At 38.8% G+C, this 20184-nt stretch overlaps 1 protein-coding gene and 1 non-coding gene across 3 annotated transcripts in view; both read left to right on the plus strand.

Annotated features, from left to right (window-relative positions):
* Psmb2 (proteasome 20S subunit beta 2) overlaps positions 1–14201 on the plus strand; it is a 31532-nt gene extending 17331 nt beyond the window's left edge. For both annotated transcript variants that reach the window (XM_020159630.2, XM_074080596.1), the window contains exons 4-6: positions 9909–10071; positions 11564–11613; positions 13970–14201. In XM_020159630.2, the coding sequence (XP_020015219.1) occupies positions 9909–10071; positions 11564–11613; positions 13970–14077 (321 nt within the window). In that variant the 3' untranslated portion in view covers positions 14078–14201. The remainder of the gene's footprint in view (positions 1–9908; positions 10072–11563; positions 11614–13969) is intronic.
* LOC141425311 (small nucleolar RNA SNORA13) lies at positions 8371–8499 on the plus strand. The gene has a single exon (XR_012450378.1). It is a non-coding gene; the product is annotated as a small nucleolar RNA SNORA13 (small nucleolar RNA).
* Positions 14202–20184: the final 5983 nt, after the last annotated feature.

The following is a 20184-nucleotide window of genomic DNA, read 5'->3' on the forward strand; positions in this document are numbered from 1 at the left end:
ATGGCTTCTGCATTTGAGTTTTTTTAAGGACTGTCTTAAAGGTATATGGAATCTTAAATTTCCCTTGGAAACTGCCAGCTCATGAAAAACAGATTCAAGTGGCCTTGTTGCAAATATGGTGTTGGATTTGCCATTGCACAATCAGCAATTTTATTTTGATGTTATTTAGGAGAAAGCAGTATTTTTTATTAGCAAGTAAAATTATTGCAGAAAACAAATACTGTGTTAACTAGTTGGTATAATAAGGCATCTGTGCCATGTTGCATTTCAACTCATTAAATTTCTAAACTTCTAATTACAATAAGGTTACAACTTTTAACAGAACCAGTCAAACCTGGTGATTAGTGATTGCTTTAGAGAAATAAAATTTAAGGAAATTTAGAATTGTTGGAGGAACTTTAAAATCCAGTTTTGTTAAAAATTGAACTATATACAATATTTAAATATTTTGGCTCCTAAATTCAGACTTACTGAGTACCTACTGCTTACCAGGAATTCGTCCAGTAACTTTATTATTTATTTATTTATTATTTAGGTGGTACTGGGGTTTGAACTCAGGGCCTTGTGCTTGTTAGGTAAGTGTTCTCTTCCAGGAACTTTAATACAGGTGAAAAATTTAATTCTTTACAACTCTGTTAGACCAGCAATACTATCCCTCCCATTACATATGAAGCACTTAAGGCTCCAAGTAAACCATTTAAGGTATACCAAATATGTTTTCAGAAAAACAATCTAAGGCAGAGAAAAGAAACAAGGAAAACGTGGTTGGACAGTCTCATTTTAACTTCCCTGTTTGTGAAGCTCTCAGTATAGTATTGTGGTTTTGATCAGTTTAAACTTTTTTTTCAGTGATAAGATTAATAGAAAACTGTCTTCAGATTCCAACTCCTATCTTTTCTTTCCTCCTGTGGTACCAAGAGATAACAGGAACCTGTCTCAAGTTCTTTCTTGGATTTGTGCCTTTGCCAGTATTCTCCCCAGAATGTACCTGTGTCCCCATATAGCAAGCTCTTAATTGCTGATTAAACTCAGTTTGGCATTTATCAGGGAAATTTTCTCTGTACTTATCTCCTCCCCATTCCCCCATGTCTTCCCCTCTGTCTCCTTTTGCTTCTGCCATAATTTGGCCCTTACTATCTTTCCTCTAGACCACTGCAGTATCTTCTAACTGTTCTCCCTTTCTCTCTGTCGCATCCTAGTTCATCTTCCATATAACTGTAAGTTACCATCCTAAAATGGCAATTTATTTGTATTACTTTCCTGTCTTAAAATCTAAGAGAAGAAGGAAAAAATTACTCGGGCCAATGGAATGGCCCAAGACATGAAAGAAGGCTTGAATGGGCAGAGAGAAGGAAGTGGCAAATTTGCATTGGCTCCTCCATGGTTTACATACTAAAGTTCATGTTCTTTAGTCTAGGAGGCCAGTGGGTGGTACCATCCCAGCTTCTGTACTTCCTGCCAAAATTACCTAATTCTCCAGGTATATGTGTCTTATATTCATCAGTACCCAAACCTTTCATGCTCTTCCCTGGTTCTTTACTTTTATTTATTTTTTTTGATGGTTCCAAATATTTATTATTATTTATTAATTGATCATCATATATATAAGACAATAATGCTATATAATGAGTATCAGATAAATTGTTTAGCAAATAGATCACATTTCACCAAAAACTATTTTGGTATTTGTTATGCTTTGTTTGGTTGGTTGGTTTTGGCAGTACTGGGGTTTGAACTCAGCCTTGTGCTTGCTAGATATGCATTCTATCGCCAGAGTGTTGTTCTTTATTGTTACCTTTCACTTTCCCATGGGAACTAATTTTGTTTCAAATGCACTGGTATTTGAATAATGTGGAGTTCCATTTATGTAGATGAAAGTTATCCCTTAAAAAATTTCAAGGCTTGGTGTGAAATCGTAGCTAGTCAGGAGGTGGAGATTGGGAGGATCATGGTTCAAGGGCAAAAAAATTAGCAAGACACCATCTCCACCAATGGCTGAGTGCGCTGGTGTGCACCTGTCATCCCCAGCTATGCAGGGAAGCATGTATAGGAGGATTGCAGTACAGGCTGCCTGGAGAATAAACAGAGACCCTATCTAGAAAATAATCAATGCTGAAAGGACTTGAAGTATGGCTCAGGTGATAGTGTGCCTGCCCAGCAAGCTGAGGCCCTGAGTTCAAACCCCAGGCAGTGCAAGGGAGGGATAGGACAAGGGAAGGAAACTCAAAACTTGAATGTAGTTGATGTCCTTACTGTACAGAATGAATATAGAAATTTTAAACTGGCTGGGGCCACCATGGTTCTTTACTTTTATATATACTGTTTCTATGTCTGGAATCCTTTCTATCCATATCTCCCTTGGGAGCTCCTTCCAGATCCAGGCTTCCATCTTCATCACCTGGCATAATACTTCTCACTTAGTAAATGATAATTAAACATTTATTGAATTTATCCACATTACAAATGCAGAAGTGAAGTTGGAGGGAGCATTTGTCTGTTTCATAATTACTGTCTTGTTCCAGGGAACCCTTATAGGATTTAGTGGAAGCCTTTTATAAACTGCCTGCTTTTATGCTTGAGACTAGAAGAGATTGAGTCTACACATAGGTTCTCAGAAAAGGACTATATCCAAGAGGATTAAAGTCAGAGTATAAATGATTCCATATTGCTTAGGTTTTATAATTCTCCCCCTATTCTCTTTCTCATTTGTATGACCATAATCTTACAGAGTTTAAAAAAAAAGGGTGCTTAGGTCACAATTATTGGAAGTTACTGAATTTTAAAAATGTTTGAAATAATGAACTTTATTTCAGGTACTGAATCTTTCATTAAAAATGGCAAAATTAGAATTTAAAAGTTGTATCACCAAAACCACCCAAAGCAAGTAAATCTTGTTGGTTATAGAAAACAAGCCTCTGATCCAGTGTTCTTAGCATCAGTGTAGGAAAACAATAATTGATCCATTTTATTTATTAATGAAGTTGAAAAATGGACATTGACAAAGCAATTAAGATGTTGGTATCTATCATCACAGCTATTTATTGAATAGCTACTACATGTATTGCAAAGTTTTAGGCCCCATAGAAGGGCAGGGGACATGGCTCAAGTAGTAGAGTGCTCAAGTAGTAGAGTGCTTGCCTAACAAGTGTGAGGCCCTGAGTTCAAACTCTAGTACCACCAAAACGAAAATAAAACAAGAATAGACCCCATAGAAGAGTTAAAATTGTGACATTAAACCTGCGCTTTTAAAGCTTAAAAATACTATTAGTCATGTATGATGTGATAAGTGAAATAGAAAACAATAGATGTTTGAATGCAAAATAGTACATTCTGAAATATTTAAGTGTGAAACTCACATTTACATACTGAATCATATTTTTACACTAATTTCCATTTTGTGGAGGTATCATGCTTTCCTGGAAAAGGATATAAGATTTGAAGTTGGGAAGCCTGAATCCTGGTTCTGATTCCAGTGCTAATTACCTGCATTGGTTTAGAGCAAGTCATTGTCTCCTCTTTGAACTTTAGTCCCCACATGCTTAAAAGGGACACTGGATAAGCTAGTTGAGTCCATAGATCTTTTTCTAACTCTAGAAATTACATTTTTATGAAGTATTCTCAGATGGAATCTTAGGCAGCTTTAACAATCAACTTGACAAAAGGAAATAGGTACAGGGTGGGTGTGTAGCTCAGTGGTAAAGCATGTGCTTAGCATGCACAAGGCCTTGGGTTCAGTTCCCAAAACTGAAAAAAAAAAAAGAAAGAAGAGGCACACTCTTCCTTTCAAAGTCCAGTCTCTTTTTCAGTGTATTTAGAAGGCTGATTTATTAAAAACACTCATCTCTGGACAAACTCACTTGTCCTGTTGGTGGTTCTGCATCTCCTGTTCTACTAGGAATGGAAGTATGCCCACCATGCTGCTTACCATTCTAAGGTGCAGCACAGCGCAAAAGAAACTGCACCGTTCTTTAAGGCAGCTCACTCATAGCGATGTCATCTCATTCAATTAGAGGTGGCAAAGGCTGGCCTAGCTCCAAAGGAAGACTGTCAATTCCTCTCCTTTTCTGTGTCCACGCTCGGCAGGATGCTTCCTCACGCCCACCTCTCTCCCCCTTGCTGTGACTTTGGCTTCCGCCAGATGTCACACCGCTGCTTGTCACCGCCCAGACTCTCATTGCTGATTTTGTTGTTTCAGTGTATTTGTCACAACTGTTCTCTTTAGCTGTAAAATTTATGGAATTTCACGCTCTTCTTAATCACTACAGCGTTTCTTTTTCATGATAGAGGGAATATACAGAGGATTTGTGTGCACAAGGTTAGAGGGAGGGATATGCTCCATCTAACTTAAGGAAAGTTTCTGTATATGCCATGTACACTTCCCACCCCAAATATACAAGAGTTGAACAATGCAACTGAGCTCAGTTCTGCAGGGCTTATAGACCCAGAGATACTTCAGTCCATTTCAATCCCATTAGGACATACATAGAGCCTGGCATAGGTGGTTCATGCCTGTAATCCCAGCTACTTGGGAGACTGAAATTGGGAGGATTTCGATTCGAGGACAGCTCAGACACATAGTTCACAAGACCCCCATCTACAAAATAACCAAAGCAAAATGAACTGGAGATGTGACTCAGTGGTAGAGTGCCTACTTTGTAAGTGTAATGTCCTGAGTTCAAATCCTAGTCCCACCAAAAAACAAAAACAAAAAACAGTACCTAAGAGATGTATTTATTGTTATTGTTTACCACCCTGGCTTAAATTTTATCCCTTTGGCAGCCATAAAAAGGTAGAAAATTTTATTAGCTTTTTGTGATAACATCTACTTGATCTTACCTAGTCAAATCTGTTGACAATGTAGTCAAATCCTAAAAGTGGTGTGGTGACAATAGCCAGTCTTGTATTATTACTGTGTGTCAGGAATTGCACTGAGTTCTTTACATGCATTTATTTAAATCAAAGAAAATCTCAAAATGAACTAATACTCTTCACTTTATAAATAAATATCATGTACTTGTTAAGGAAGGAAAAAATACATTTGTCTCCCTCCCCCATATATACACTCACTAGTATTAAGAGGCAAAATTTTGGTGATACTTTATTCCAGATGCTAAAATTCATTTTTAAGTTCCCAGAATTGTTCGTGTGAAATATTTTCTTTGTATAGCAGATACAACTTAAAACTAAGCATATTGGTACTTGAAAACCATTGATGGTGATCCTCAAGGTAGAGAGTGGTGCCTTAACTAAATATTTGAGCTCGTTTGCTGGATGTTATTTTTTAGGTTACTTTAAAACTGTACATAATATTTAGTCTTGGCCTTTGCTGTGAAAGATGCCTAGTCATATAACATACAGTTCTTCTCTTGGGAAATGTTCTAACTTTGTTAAATTACCTAGACTATGTCAGTAGAGCAGTGGAGATAGCCAAAAGTGGGATTATATCTTGTACAGAATAGAGATTACCTTTTAAAAGATAGAAAATTCCTGGCAGTTCTGTCATTGTTAGTTAGAAATACAATGCATTGCATTTTTCCAGAATAATTGGGCAAATTTTCACATGTAATACTGGTCATGGGGAAAAAGGGAACTGAAAAGAAAGTAACTGGAAAGCAATGCATGGTACTCAGGATGGACACATCTGTAAGGGAGGAAACTACATTTTCTAAGTCTGGGAGTAGGTCTTTTCTGAGGGGATAGGGTAGGCTGACCATGTAGCCGATATGCTCTAAGTATCTAATGTGAATGCTTGTGATAGTGAATGCCTTTAGGTTAGGGACCCTGAAAAGAATCCCAGGAAGAACTAAGAAACTATCATTTACTACTTTGCTACCACATGCTAGGCAGTGTGTTGGGTGTTTTTTATAAACATCCTTTCATATCCCTTCATGAAAACAGATACAAAGAGTTTGTCTTTGTGTCAGTAGTTGGGCTTCTCTCAATTATTTGCACTGTTCATTTCATAGACTGTTATATTTCCCTTGTAATAATTTTGACCATTTATTGAGCTCTTACCATGTTTAAATTCTGTGCTTATCATTTATGCATATTATCTCTGTAACCTCACTGCAAATTCAGAGAGGTTACATATAGTAATAGAACCAGAATTCAAACTCAGGTATAGCTCTTTTTTACATGATCTAGCTATTTCTTGCTGAGATATTTATTTTTGCTATCATTCTCTTCTGTTTGGTTCTGAATGCCTGACTTGCATCCTAAGCTTTTCTCTCTTTAGCAACTCATGTCTAAAGAGAGGTCGAAGAAGGACCCAAGACCAAAGCAACTTGCAACAAATATGTACATTTATAGAAATGCTGGCAGTTAATTTAAACTTGAACCAGTTCTTAAAAATAGAACCTATCACTTTGTACATTGGTTAGTGGTTTTCTTAATCTTTTCTTGTGATATTAGGCATTAGCCACATTAAAACATGTATGATACTCTCTTCTATGATTATTAGTACTCATTCATTTAACAAATATGTGTTGAGCATATACTATATGCTTGGACATCACCGAAGAAGCCAGACATAGTCCTACCTTCATTGAGTTTCTAATTAGCATAATATTTGATGAGGTGGGCTTTGTCTTATATATACTGTTTTTTTCTAAATACACCACAAGCTGCACTTATGTATGCTGTAAGAATAATGCAAAATTAAATGGCTTAGAATTTGTCTCATTCCAAGAAAACACTTAACAAATCCAGAATATGCAGAAATATGAGTCAAGATGCCTGTAACTATGGCTTTGTCACTTTGAATGCCATAATTCTTAGAGGAGCAAGAGGATGACAGTACATAAGACTTTATTTGAAATTTAAAAAAAACCCAACAAAACAACAACTAGAGTGAGCCAGAGATCTTTGATAGAGCATTGTCAGAAGAATTTCAGAAACTGCAAGTTGTTAGACAGATGTATTGATTTAATCAGTCTAGATAACACCATTTATTTATGCTTAAGCATCTCACACATGTAAAAGTTGGCAATTCGAAGTCACACAATATTTGTGAGTTATCTTCTATACCTTGAGTTGTAGTTTCTGTATACCAGCTTTGATGAATGTGTGTATCAGATGCTTAAGCATAAATAAATGATATTATATAGACCAAGTAAGCAGTTTGCTTCTGGAATTCTGTTGACATAGTTTCATGTAAAATCTTCTGGTATTGGCTTTTAAGTGACATGCGTTGGGTGTTCTGGCTAGTGAGTGGGGAGGAGTTGAGTTATCCTCTTAGCAAAATGATTGGCTTATTTTGTGCTAAGTAAGAAGCTGTATTCTCTTGGAGGAGGAAAACCAGTTAGAAACCTTTGCTGTTTCTCTCTCTCTCTCTCTCTCTCTCTCTCTCTCTCTCTCTCTCTCTCTCTCTCTCTCTTCCCCTCCCCCTCTCCTTCCCTCTCCCTCCCTCCTAATTTTAACTGTAAGAACACCAAGATATTTATGTCTATCAGATTTTGCAGTACTGTTTTCACACTTTTTAAAAATGCTATTTCTTTTTATTTTTAGCTAATTTAAATAGGATTGTAAAGTGATAAGTTATCAAAAGGGGAGACTGGAATGTGGCTAATATACTAGAAATTTAGGTAATATCTTTTCCTTTAGAGTTTGAGATGCTTATCTGTATTGTTTTTTTCTCACCAGACTCCTTTAGAAGATGGAAAGGGGAAGTATTAATTAACTCAGTGGATTTTTGTTTTGTTTTGTTTTTTAAGACATAAGAAAGCAGAGGCTCATAGGGGTCAAGCATCTTGCCTAAGGCCAGACTTACTGAGAAGATAGTTCCAGGATCAGCAGAGAATTTCAGAGCTTGGTAGAATACAGCATAACACTCATGGGTGTGATAGGGAGGTAATTACTTTCTTAGAAGTCTTGACTACTGCTGGTCAAGTCTTATTCCTCTGAGGCTATTCGCCATCTTGTTCTATAGGCAGAAACTTATTTGGAGGTTAAGGCTCCTCTGTAATATTGGAGACATGTTACAAACTCTTCCTACTTAGGACAACTGGCTTAATAGAATTCCAAGTAAATGTATACTACTTTTATGTGTTCTTCTAACATGAGTTTCTTCAGGCTGCCAAGTGCCCATGTTAATCAGTGTTCAAAGAATGTGAAATGTCACTTTTAGGACCATTAGCTGTTATTACTTCATGTTCCATAATAAGGTGTCTCATTTAATTGAATATATGCATAAGTGTATGGATGGGCACATAACCACGGGCAAGGCCTGCTCACTACTCAGTGAAGCAAAATGCAAGAGCAGACAAAAAGGAAGCTATATAAAATGAGAGTCCTACCACTGATGCCTGGAGGCAAAGCAGACTGAATTTAACATGGTAAGTGACCCAGCTGGTATAGAAAAAATAATTAAGTAGCCTTTGTGTTGCCCGTTCACTTTTGGAAACTGGTGAGTGTTGTGTCAAAAAGGCATAAATAAATGCTTTCAGCCTTTTCTTACTCTTAAATTTGTTATCTTTGGTAGAAGATGCATAAGCAACAGTTCATGAAGGAAAAAAAATTCATTAATAAGAAAAAGAAAAAATGTCTACCCATTTGGACATAAAACCAAGGCAGACTTAGTCAGGGTTGTCTATAGTAATTTATATTTTTAGAATTGCAGGTAATACAAAGAAAGGATACTTGTCAATCCAAGTTATAACTACTTTTTGTTTCATTGATGAAAAGTAGTTTTTAGCTATCATAGGGGAACCTTGTAATATTAGAGAAATATGTTAGCATTTTACTCAAAGTATTTGTGGACATCTGTTACCTTTCCAGAGTTTAAAAGTCTAGGGATTTAGCAGGGTGACAGTGGCTCATCCCTGTAGTCTCAGCTACTTGGGAGGCTGAGATTGGGAGGATCAAGGCTTGAGGATAGCCCAGGCAAATAGTTCTTGAGACCCCCATCTCCAAAATAGCCAGAGCAAAATGGACTAAGGGTGTGGCTCAAATGGTAGAGTGCCTGCTTTGCAACCACAAAGCCCTGAGTTCAAACCCCAGTCTCACTCACTCCCCCCCAAAAAATCTAGTGATTAGATTTAAATATTTGAGTTGTAGAACATAGTTAATCATTTGACTTTTTGATCCAGATGCTCACTCAGACTGAGCTTGTTTTTGTTGTTGGTTTGTTTTGTTTTGTTTTTTGAAATGAACCTCACTGTTTTGCCCAGGCTGGCTCTGTACTCCTGGGCTCATGAACTTACCAAGTTATAGTTTGGTTGGAGCTACTACTTTCTTTGGTGTGCACCCTAACACTCAGAATTGTGTTTGTTGCTTTTAATAGTTAGGAATGACATAAAAGCACCCAGACTTTGCCTTTGAAGTGCTTTTGTATCAAGTTCTTGTCCATAAGGTTAAGAAGGAAGCAGCTAGGGGGTGGGGGCAGGGGGGAGAAATAAACCAAGCCTTGTATGCACATATGAATAATAAAAGAAAAATGAAGAAAAAAAAAAAAAAAGAAGGAAGCAGCTTTTTCCTGTACATAACGTGCTACAAATGCTCAGAGAAAACAAACTGGGCCAGATACCGGTGGCTCACACCTATAATCCTAGCCATTCAGAAGGCAGAGATCAGAAGGATCACGGTTCAAAGCCAGGCTGGGCAAATAGTTCACGAGACCCTCTCTTGAAAATACCCAACACAGAAACGGCTGGTGCATTGGCTTAAGTGCCTGCCTAGGAAGTGTGAAGCCCTGAGTTCAAACCCCAGTACTGCCAAAAAAAACCAAAAAACACATTGGCTTCCCTCTGATCACATTACAGGTCCTCTAAATTTCTGTACTGTTTTTTCTTCCATTGTGATTTACTCAGTATCTGCTAATATTTTTTTACTCATCAAGATTACTCCCATTTGCTGTAGAAAGAGATGGTGTTCTGCTCTATTGATGACTTTGCTTTATCTTTCCTTTGCAGACGCCATATCATGTGAACCTCCTCTTAGCTGGCTATGATGAGCATGAGGGTCCAGCACTCTACTACATGGACTACCTGGCAGCCTTGGCCAAGGCCCCTTTTGCAGCACATGGCTACGGTGCCTTCCTGACTCTCAGTATCTTGGACCGATACTACACACCAAGTAAGTACCTCTAGGGAGGGATCAGCAGCAGAGCCCTGCCTTAGCTGCTTCCCAGTCTTGTCCACCCTTGAAATTGTGTGGCTGGGTCTTAGATGAAGGATGGATCCTCTCTGGAACTGCTCTCTTGTAGGTCAGTAGGGTCTTTAAAAAGTTCATTGATAAAAGTCCCTCTTTTGCCAGCCAAAATGAGATACTGTCTGTCTCTGAAGCTGGGTTTTGTTTTGTTGTAAAGGGGGGTTAGGTAGATGTCATTGTGAGTAAAGCATTTTTATTAGGTTTTGTAATATTCAACTTATCAGAGTTTTCTTTTACTCATTGTGCTCTGCCTAGATGGCATCTCAGCTATAGAGAATGAGCAAGTATAGAGAGTGAGCAGGTAAACCAAGTGGTTTGTGTATATGATTTGAACTTAAGAGGATGAATAGGTTCCTAGCATGACAACTGAGGGCTTCTTTGTTTAAACATCAGAGCTTTTTAAGGCCACAAACTTGGGTCCTGGCCTTGGACCTTATTCCCTAAGGGCTACTTCCAACTGCAAGAAAAAGCTGTCTCTTGGCTTGTTCATGTACTGTCAGCTTGGCAAAAACTTCAGACCAGGATGCTTTTTATTAAGTTCTATCTTTTGACCCTGATCTCAACCTTGGCTTTAGCCACTGTGGGCAATTGGCTCTTGGAATTCTTAGCTTTTACAGGCTATAGATACAGTACAGATAACCACTTCTCTCCTTACATTCCATTCTTCCTTGTCAGTATTGTAAGAACCTGACATGGTCATTCCTTTTTGATGCTGCCCTCTTGCTCAACCTCAGCCATGCTAGAGCTCCAGGCCACATCCTGAAAAGAATTAGCCTGGCCTCCTGGTGACACTCTCTTGATTTGGCATCTGTCAGCAATACAGCTGATTTGCTCACCAAAATAACCACCAACCACCCCTGAAGCCTAAATGCTTAATGTGTCATCCCAGTTTGCCATGCCCACAGACAATTTCTTTGAATCATGTTTTAGGAGAGTCTCAGTCCCATCTTACAAATTCTCTTCTCATTGTTATACTGAGACCCAGCTGGGAAAGTGAGACTAAGACTCTGACTCTGTATTCCCTTTCCCTGATTTGCAGCTGGCTAGGGCAGATGGAATTGATTTAAGCCCTGTACTAAAGGGCAGTGGAGGGGGTGGGCCATGAAAAAGAGAGGCAGGCCACTGGACTTTTTCAGATGTAGGTCCTGACCAGGGGTGGCAGAATTCCATCATGCTTACCCTTCTCTGTAGCAAATCAATTTGCAATGGCTTGTGGCTGCTGGAGGACTGGGTCTGGGGCACCCTCCATTGCATATGGAATAAGTTTGTTGCAAGCTAGAAAACTAAGCTTTTTTTTTTTTTTTTTCCATTTCCCATTTGGCACTTGAATTTGAGGAAGTTTGAAACTTAATCAGAAGCTGCCAAGAGGTGGTTTTAATGACAGCACTTTGAGTGCTTGGCCTCTGTTCTCTTTCAGCTATTTCACGTGAGAGGGCAGTGGAGCTTCTTAGGAAATGTCTGGAGGAGGTAAGTAGCTCTCATGGGATCCTGAAAGAAATGTTTTGACTGTTCTCGTTCCTGGTTGCTTTTTTCTGGTCCTTGCCACAAGGTGTAATAAATACCCACTGATCAGATGTGAAGTTGCTACCAGGGATGGAGTTTAGTGTGCATAGTAGCTTGCTTATTTTTCTTTCATGGGTCATCTCATAAATGTCAATTTTACAATTTAATTACTTTTCTTTCTAGTTCACTCAGACCAGTGGTTCTAAAAGTTCAATGTGTGGAAGAGTCATCTAGAGAACTTGTTAAAAAAGCACATTATTCCCTTGCCTCAGCCCCCAGTTCTGATTCCACTGTCCAGAGGTAGAGACTGAGAATCTCTGTTTTAACTGGCAGTCTCAGGTGATTTTCCATGGGTGATAATTGGAGCTATACTGTAAGAGCTATTGTCCTGGACTTTGTACCTACCCTGGTGTTAAACCTCTAGTAAGTACCCTACTGTCTACCCCCTTAGCAAGGGAATGAGCCCTTGTAGTTTGGAGGCAAACTATTCCCTGAGCATTCAGGAGGCTATAGAAAACAACTAGGAAACTTTGGACAGAAGTGGAGAGCAACCTTGTTTTCGAAGCCAAGAACCCAGACCCTACTCATTCCATTACTACTACGAGTCTTAAGATTTGGGGTATGAATGTAGGACGAGGTGGCAGAAAGTAGCCCCTATTATTCTTTTTTGTTCTTTTGCTTTTCTTGTGGCCTAAGGATGAACTTGAATTCATGGTCTAGTGAGAGAATAGGACGATGAGAGCAAGTGGGAGCACTGGCAATAATGTCAGTTTGCCTCTTACACAAGCATGTCTTTTTCAGACCCTAGGTACCCCCTCTCGTTTATAAATCCTCTTTCCAAAAAGCTCATGTGTTTTTCTTATTCATTCAGCTGCAAGGCCATATTAGCTCCAAATATTTCCAGGTTCTGCAAGGAAGAAACCACTAGAATATCAAGTGGAATATCAAGCTCTTGAGACTTTATATACCCAATGGGCCCTAAAGAGGTTTTTTTGTTTGTTTGTTTTTGGGTGGTAACTGGGATTTGTCAGGCTGGCATTCTGCTGCTTGAGTCATACTCTCAGCCCTTTTTGCTTTGGTTATTTTTGAGGTAGGGTCTCACTTTTTTGCCCACCTGGCCTCAAACCATGATCCTCCTGATCTCTGCCTCCTTGTATCTGGGATTAGAGGCATGAGCCACTATGCCCTGCGATAAAGAGAGTCATTTAAAAAAAACTCTTATTTCCTTATTGTCACTTTTTTTTGATCTTGGAGCTTAATTCTGGACATACAACCAGAAAGGGCTGTGGAAATTTAATGGGCTGTTGCTGTCCAGTTCTCAACTGCTAAAAGAGATAGGAAGCATAAAGGGAAGGAGGGCTTAAGCCTGAGAAGATGCCCATTTCCAGGATAGGTTCCTGAGGAAACCAGGTGGAGAGCCTTGTATCTTCTTTCTGGAGGCTCTCAGTGAGGTGTCCAGGAAGGGTAGCCACAGAAGGGAAGATTTCAAAGCTAGGCTTCTCCGTGATCTTCAGCCAGGTTAGGAGGGCTGTCTGCTTCCATGCATGAGGACCCTCCTTTGGAACTGCTTCAGCCTGGACTGGAAGAGACAGAAGGAGGGCTTGTTCCAAGAACTATTACGACTTTCTTCCTCCCTTCCCTCCAGCTATATAGAAACACATTCACACTACTGCTCCTTCTAATATGGATAGATGGCTGGAGCAAAGTGTTGGGACATAGAAATGTACTGCTGTGGTCCAGAGCTTGTTCTTTGATCACTCCTTGTTAACTTATTGCCTGGAGACAAAACAAGAGGAAAATCTTACCAGACTGATGGTAGCAGACTGTGGAGATAAAATTGGATTGTCTCTTTTTTTGTTTTTCATTAGCCAACTGACTAAAGACAGGTTCCCAGCTACATCTCCCTACCTTCCATTTAGCCTCCAGCCATGGTTTGGACATTCCTCAGTGCCCTAGTACCAGCTGCTCCCAGTAGAATATCGGTTCCACAAAAGCAAACATTTTTTGGAGGGTGGTGGTAAGGGGAGGGACTCGGGTTTGAACTCAGGCTTCGTGCTTGCAAAGCAGGCACTCTCACTTGAGTCAAACTTCCAGTCCATTTTGCTCAGGTTATTTTGGAGATGGGGGGTCTCCCAAACTGTTCGCCTGGGCTGGCCTCAAATTGTGATCCTCCCGATCTCAGTCTCCCTAGTAGTTAGTATTATAGGTGTGAGCCACCTGTGCCCAGCAAGGATTTTTATCTGCTATATCCATTGTGCGTAGAATAGAGTTTAGTGTCCAGTAAATGTGTTTTTGACTGATTTCCTTCATGTCTCTGCAGCTCCAGAAGCGCTTCATCTTGAACCTGCCAAACTTCAGTGTTCGAATCATTGACAAAAATGGCATCCATGACCTGGATAATATTTCCTTCCCTAAGCAGGGCTCCTAACGTCATGTCCTTTCTTACACTTGCCAGAGAACTTTTTTTGATGAGCTCCTTTAATTTTTTTCTACACATTCGGTGTACGCTCTTGATAGATGGTTAATTCAGAATAAAGCTGAATATGGATAGACTGGGCTTTCTGGTTTGGTTCTGTTTACCCAATATCACCTCAGAAAGTAACTGGAAGGAAGATTATCTTTTTGCCAGAACTCTCTCCTGCCCCTTTCCCTTAGTTAGTGCTCTAAGCAGCCCTGCATTCTATTTCACTGTCTGACTTTGTTCTCATCTAGCTCTTTCATATGTCTTGCTTGTTAATGATTCATTCCCTATAAAGCACTGGTTCTTTTTACCATTCAGCTTAAATTTTTAAAATTAATTTGAATAGATATTGCATGCACTTAGTAAGATATGCAAACAGTACAAAATCACATAGTAAAAAATGTTTCCTCCCATTCTTATAATCTGATCACCTCCTTTCCTTCCCAGAGGAAATTTCAGCTACTGATTTCTTACCTGTTTCTTAAGAGATATTTTGTTCCTGTATGAAGTATGCATAAACACAGGACTGGGATATACCTCAGTTGTAGAGTGCTTGACTAGCTTGTGCAAGGTTCTGGGCTTGATGGCCAGCACTGGGAAAAAAAATAAAAATTATGTGTATGCATACACACGTACAGACACACATCCCCTTTAAAAATATTTTTAAATGTTCTACATACTGCTTTTTGTTTTTTTGCAGTACTAGGGAATGAACCCAGGGCCTCCTCTTGCTAGGCAAGAGCTCTATTACTTGAGCCACACTCTTAGCCCATATTGCTTATTTCATTTAACACTGTTAGAGATTAATTTATGTTAATACATGTAGGTTCTGCCTTATTGTTGACAGTTACATAATATTCCCTTAAATTAATGTATCATGAATTTTTACCATATAGCTATTTTACCCCTAATCTAGTGTTTTTTCTTGGGGCTACTAAAATAGTAGTTTGATCCCTCCCTCCCTCCTTTCCTTCTTCCTTGTTTCCTTCCTTCTTCCTTTCAGGCATGCCAGGTAAGCACCCTACTACTGAGCACTTTAAGATCTAAACATTGAGAGAGAGAGAGAGAGAGAGAGGGAGGTGGGGATGGGGGGAGAGAGAGATCGCTCTTTATTGTGGGGAGAATGGGGACATAGGGTTTGTATTTGGCAAAGCAGGCACTCCTGAGCAATGTCTCCAGTCCATTTTGCTTTGGTTATTTTGGAGTTGGGGTGAGGTCTCTTAATCTCATCCCAAGTAGCTAGGATTATAGGTATGAGCTACTGGTGCCTGGCTGGCTAAACAGTGGTTTTTAAGCAGATGTTTGTATCATAATCACCTGGGGAATTTTCCTTTTCTGTGTACTTGATTAGGTTGCACCCCTAGATTCTAAGTTGCTTTGGGCGTTAGACATGGGAGTGTTTGAAAAAGCTTCCCAAATAATTCTTCCATCATGACAGAGAACTGTTGGAATTTTGCAAGTCTGGGAACCACATTTTGAACACATTTGGTCTTAGGTTAAGATAAATCCTACTTAATTCAATTCCATACTACTATTTTTTTTTTTTTTTTTGGAGACAGGTTCTTGCTATGTAGCCCAAGCTGACTTTGTACCAACTTCCTGCCTCAACCTCTGCTGTGATCACAGATATGCACTAACACACCTAGCATCTGTACTACTCTTAATCTAACATATAGATAACATTCATATTAACAGTATTGAGTTAATGTCATGTTTGAGTGTCTTAAACACTTTTTAGTACACCAATGGTAAATGTTTTATATCATAGGAAAGCCAGTCATGTGAGTTAATGAGTTACATCACCACAGCTGATTCACTGTGAGTGTGTATAAATTTGACTCTTGTCTGGGTTCCTGAGTCCTTTTCTAAAGAATATGGGTGCTTCTGATACTCTCCCCTTTAGGGCCACTACTGAAGCATAGGTAGTCCTTCTTTGACATTTCCCATCTGTGAAACAGTTGGGGAGGACCTGGTCCATGGTGGTGGTCATGAGAATTCCATGAGGTAATATATGCTAACATGTAGTATGGGGCCTGGCATGGGAAGTGCTCAGTAAGTATTTATCATTGCTAAGCCTTGTTCTGCATTTAGACCTCTGGAGGAATGAAAGGTTCTCTGCCCCTGAATGTAACTGTCCCCAGTGCAGTCACAGGCAAGTCTGCAAACTTACTCTCTGTCTCCTTTCTCCACCCCAGATCTTTTCGTCAGGTTCAAATCAACTTATTTCTAGATATCTCAACCTCTAGCTTTAGGAACATCAAACTCAACATGCCTGAAACTGATTCTTCCATCTACCCACCTCCTCCGTCCTCTACAACAGTTCATCTTAGAAAAATTAGCCACCTGAGCTCCCAGATGCCCAAGCTGAAACCTAAACATCATTTATTTTAAATAAACCTTATTTTGGAATAACTAGTTTTACAGAAAAATTGCAAAAATAATACAATTTCCCGTTGTTATAGGTTAATGTTAGCATTTTAACTAAACATTAGCCTTTATTTAGATTTTATTTTCTCTGTAACATCTTTTTTCTTTTACTCTAGAAGGCAATATATGATACCACATTGCATTTCAGCTGGGCCTAATTTTTTAAATTTTTAAAAATTAGCATACATTAATTGTACAGAGGAGTTTTGTTGTGATATTTCATAGAAGTATGAAATGTACTTTGATCAAACTTACCCCCTTTATATGCTCCCTTAACCTCCCTCCTTTATCCTCCTCCTTTTTCAAACAATATTTACTGGGTTAGTATAGCTAACCTATAGCTATCTATCTAGCTAACTATACTTTGGTTATGCTAAAAAAAAAAACCCTATACCTTCTCCTTTCACTTTCCCTTTTTCCTCTGATTCCCCCCTTAGTTCCCCCTTTATGCGCATGTTCCATTGTTATTGTTATTATTACCATTTTAGGTCTATATTCTGCATATAAGCAAAAACATACAGTATTTGGCTTTTTAAGCTTGGCTTATCTCACTCAACATGATGATCTCTAGTATCATCCAGCTGAATAATACCCATTGTTTGGCACCTAGGCTGATTCCATGGCTTGGCTATTGTGGATAGTGCTGTGATAAACTTGGGTGTGCAAGTGTCTCTATTGTATGAAGACTCATATTCTTCTGGAATTCTATTTTTAGTCTTTTGATGAACCTCCATATGTATTTGCATAGTGGTTGCACTAGTTCACATTCCCACCAACAGTGTATAAGGGTTCCTTTTTCCCTGCATCCTAACCAGCTTTTATTGTTTTTTTGATGATAGCCATTGTGACTGGTGTAGGATGGAATTTCAGTGTTTTGATTTCTATGTTCTTATGGCTCGAGATGTTGTTCTTCGTGTATTTATTATTTATTAGCCATTTGCGCTTCTGAGAACTGTTTGTTCAATCCATTCGCCCATTAATTTATTAATTGGTTATTCTTTTGGTTCTTAGTTTTTTGAGCTTTGTATATTCTGGATATTAATCCTTTGTTCAATGAATAGCTTGAAAGATTTTCTTCCATTTTGTGGTTTGTTTCTTCATTCTGATAATTTCCTTTTATGTACAGAAGCTTTTTAATTTGGCATAATTCTATTTTCAATTCTTGCTCTTATATCTTGGGCAATTGGAGTCTTGTTCAGAACATAATTGCATACCTGAGTACCACTCAAGTTTCAGGTCTTACATTAAGATATTTGATCCATTTTGAATTGATTTTTTTTGTACAAGGTGAGAGATAGGGATCTAGTTTCAGTCATCTACATGGTGAATATCCAGTTTTCCCAACACCATTTGTTGGAGAGGCTATCTTCTCCATGTATATTTTTGGCTCCTTTGTCAAAAATTAGGTGGCTATAGATATTTGGGTTTTTGTTGGGGGGGGGGTCTTCTATTTTATTGATGTACATGTCTGTTTTTCTGCCAGTACTATGTTGTTTTGTTACTATGGCTCTGTAGTATAATTTGAAGTCCAGTATTGTGATGACTGCAGCATTGCTCTTTTTGCTTAGGATTGCTTTTGCTGTTCATTGTCTTTTATGCTTCCATGTGAATTTTAGGATTTATTTTTCTTTTCCTGTGAAGAATGATATTGGGATTTTGATGGGAATTGCACTAATATATAGATGACTTTTGGTAATATAACCATTTTCATGATATATTAATTCTGTTTATCCATGCACAAGGAAGGTCTTTCTATCTTCTAGTCATCTTGAATTCTCTTCAAGGTTATATACTTTTTGTTGTAGAGGTCTTTCACCTCCTTAGTTATTTTATTCCTAAGTCTTTTATTATTTTTCAAGATTATTGAAAATGGGATTGTTTTCTTCATTTCTTTCGTCCTGTTCATTGTTGGTATATAGAACACTAAGAATGAAATGCTTCTTTAACACTCCTGGCCAAATATTGCCTAGCATGGTCTTCTGATTGGTTTCCATCTACTTGCAGGTGATTAATATACAGAAAACAGCCAAGTGCTGGTGGCTTACACTTGTAATCCTAGCTACTCATGAGGATGGAGGTTCAAAGCCAGCCTGGGCAAATAGTTTGTGAGATCCTATCTCGAAAAACCTTTCACAAAAATAGGGCTGGTGGAGTGGCTTAAGGTGAAGGCCCTCAGTTGAAGCTTCAGTACCGAAAAAAAAAAAAAAAATTTATTCTTTCCCAGGATTGGTGTAGGTGGGGGCAAGTTGGAGAAGAGAGCAGCTGTTTTGCCTCAGGGAGGGAAACTCAGTCTTGACTGCTGAAGAGATGGGAAGGCTGATAAGGAACCTCTGAAAGATAATAGAGGGAGGATAGAAGCTCTTGGTTTTGCCAGCTGAGCAGTGGAGGCTGAGAGTTCATCACTATGTCTTCTCTTGACCCTTTGATGGAAGCAGCATCAGTGAATGAAAGGAAGCACATTCTTGGGATTCTTTCTAGACTTGAACTTAGTTTCTATGTGTGAGTCATGAGCAAGCATGTATTTGGGAAGAGAAAAGCCAAAAAGCCTTCACCTTGCATACCTCCCTCTCTCTCTCATAGTCCTGGAATTGAATTCAGGGCCTCATGCTTGCTAGGCACGCTCTACTTGAGCCACTACTGTGCCAACTCTTTTTTGTGTTGGGTATTTTCAAGATAGGGTCTCAAACTATTTGCTCGGGCTGTCTTGAACTGAGATTCTCCTGATTTCTGCCTCCTGAGTAGCTAAGATTATAGGTGTACCCTGGTACCCAGTGCCCTCACCTCTCTTCATAGGGATTGAGGGAAGGAAGGTTTTCAAATGCTGCCCTTTTCTTACTTCTCCAGGAACACTGATCCTTTCAAAAAACAAAAACAAAAAAATGAGGAAGGTCTTTATTCTTAAAGTGAATATAAATTCAAACTCTCACAATTTGAAAATTGTGATGCTTACCCAGTCTAAATACTCTCCATTTAATTCACAGCTTGCTTTACAAAAGATGAAGCCATATATACTTTGTCTTTAGTCATCAGATCTTTTTTTCTCAGGGCTACTCAGAGGTTAAAACATTATTTTGCTATGGGGGTGGGGGGTAAAGAAACGAATGGGAAAAATCAAATGCCAAGACTTCATTATAAGCTTCTTATGCTACTTAAATACTCTGTACACCATATTGTTTCCTCTACACTGTTAATGATCCTGACCTATGCCAGTATAGCAGAACCTTGCGCATGAGTTGATGGGAAGACCTGCTTCCTTGCTGGGGTCAGACCTGTGAGCCTTTCTGTACAGGTCCATGAGATACAGTGGAAATGATGAGAGGGTTGGATTAAACAAATATGGGAGACCTACTCAATTGTGTGACATCAGAGATATTAGGCAAGTTACTCAGCTACAATTTTCTTATTCCTAAATAGGACTTGGTGAGGATTACTGGTTCTTTCCTTCGGGAAAGTTGTCCAGTACTGAAAAGTTCTTGAGAAGCTAGTTTCTTCCTTACCAATCTTTTCCTGGTTTGTTACTATATACTAGGCATCGTGTAAGTGTTGTATGTCTTTTACTTTATTTAATCCCCTCAACTTCCCATAGCTAAGATAATTTTAGTAGTAGAAGGTCTCTTGCCAGGCCCTAGGCTTTGGTTAAAGCAGAG

The sequence above is a fragment of the Castor canadensis genome, chromosome 7 (assembly GCF_047511655.1).
Source record: "Castor canadensis chromosome 7, mCasCan1.hap1v2, whole genome shotgun sequence".
In the NCBI taxonomy this organism is placed as follows: Eukaryota; Metazoa; Chordata; class Mammalia; order Rodentia; family Castoridae; genus Castor; species Castor canadensis.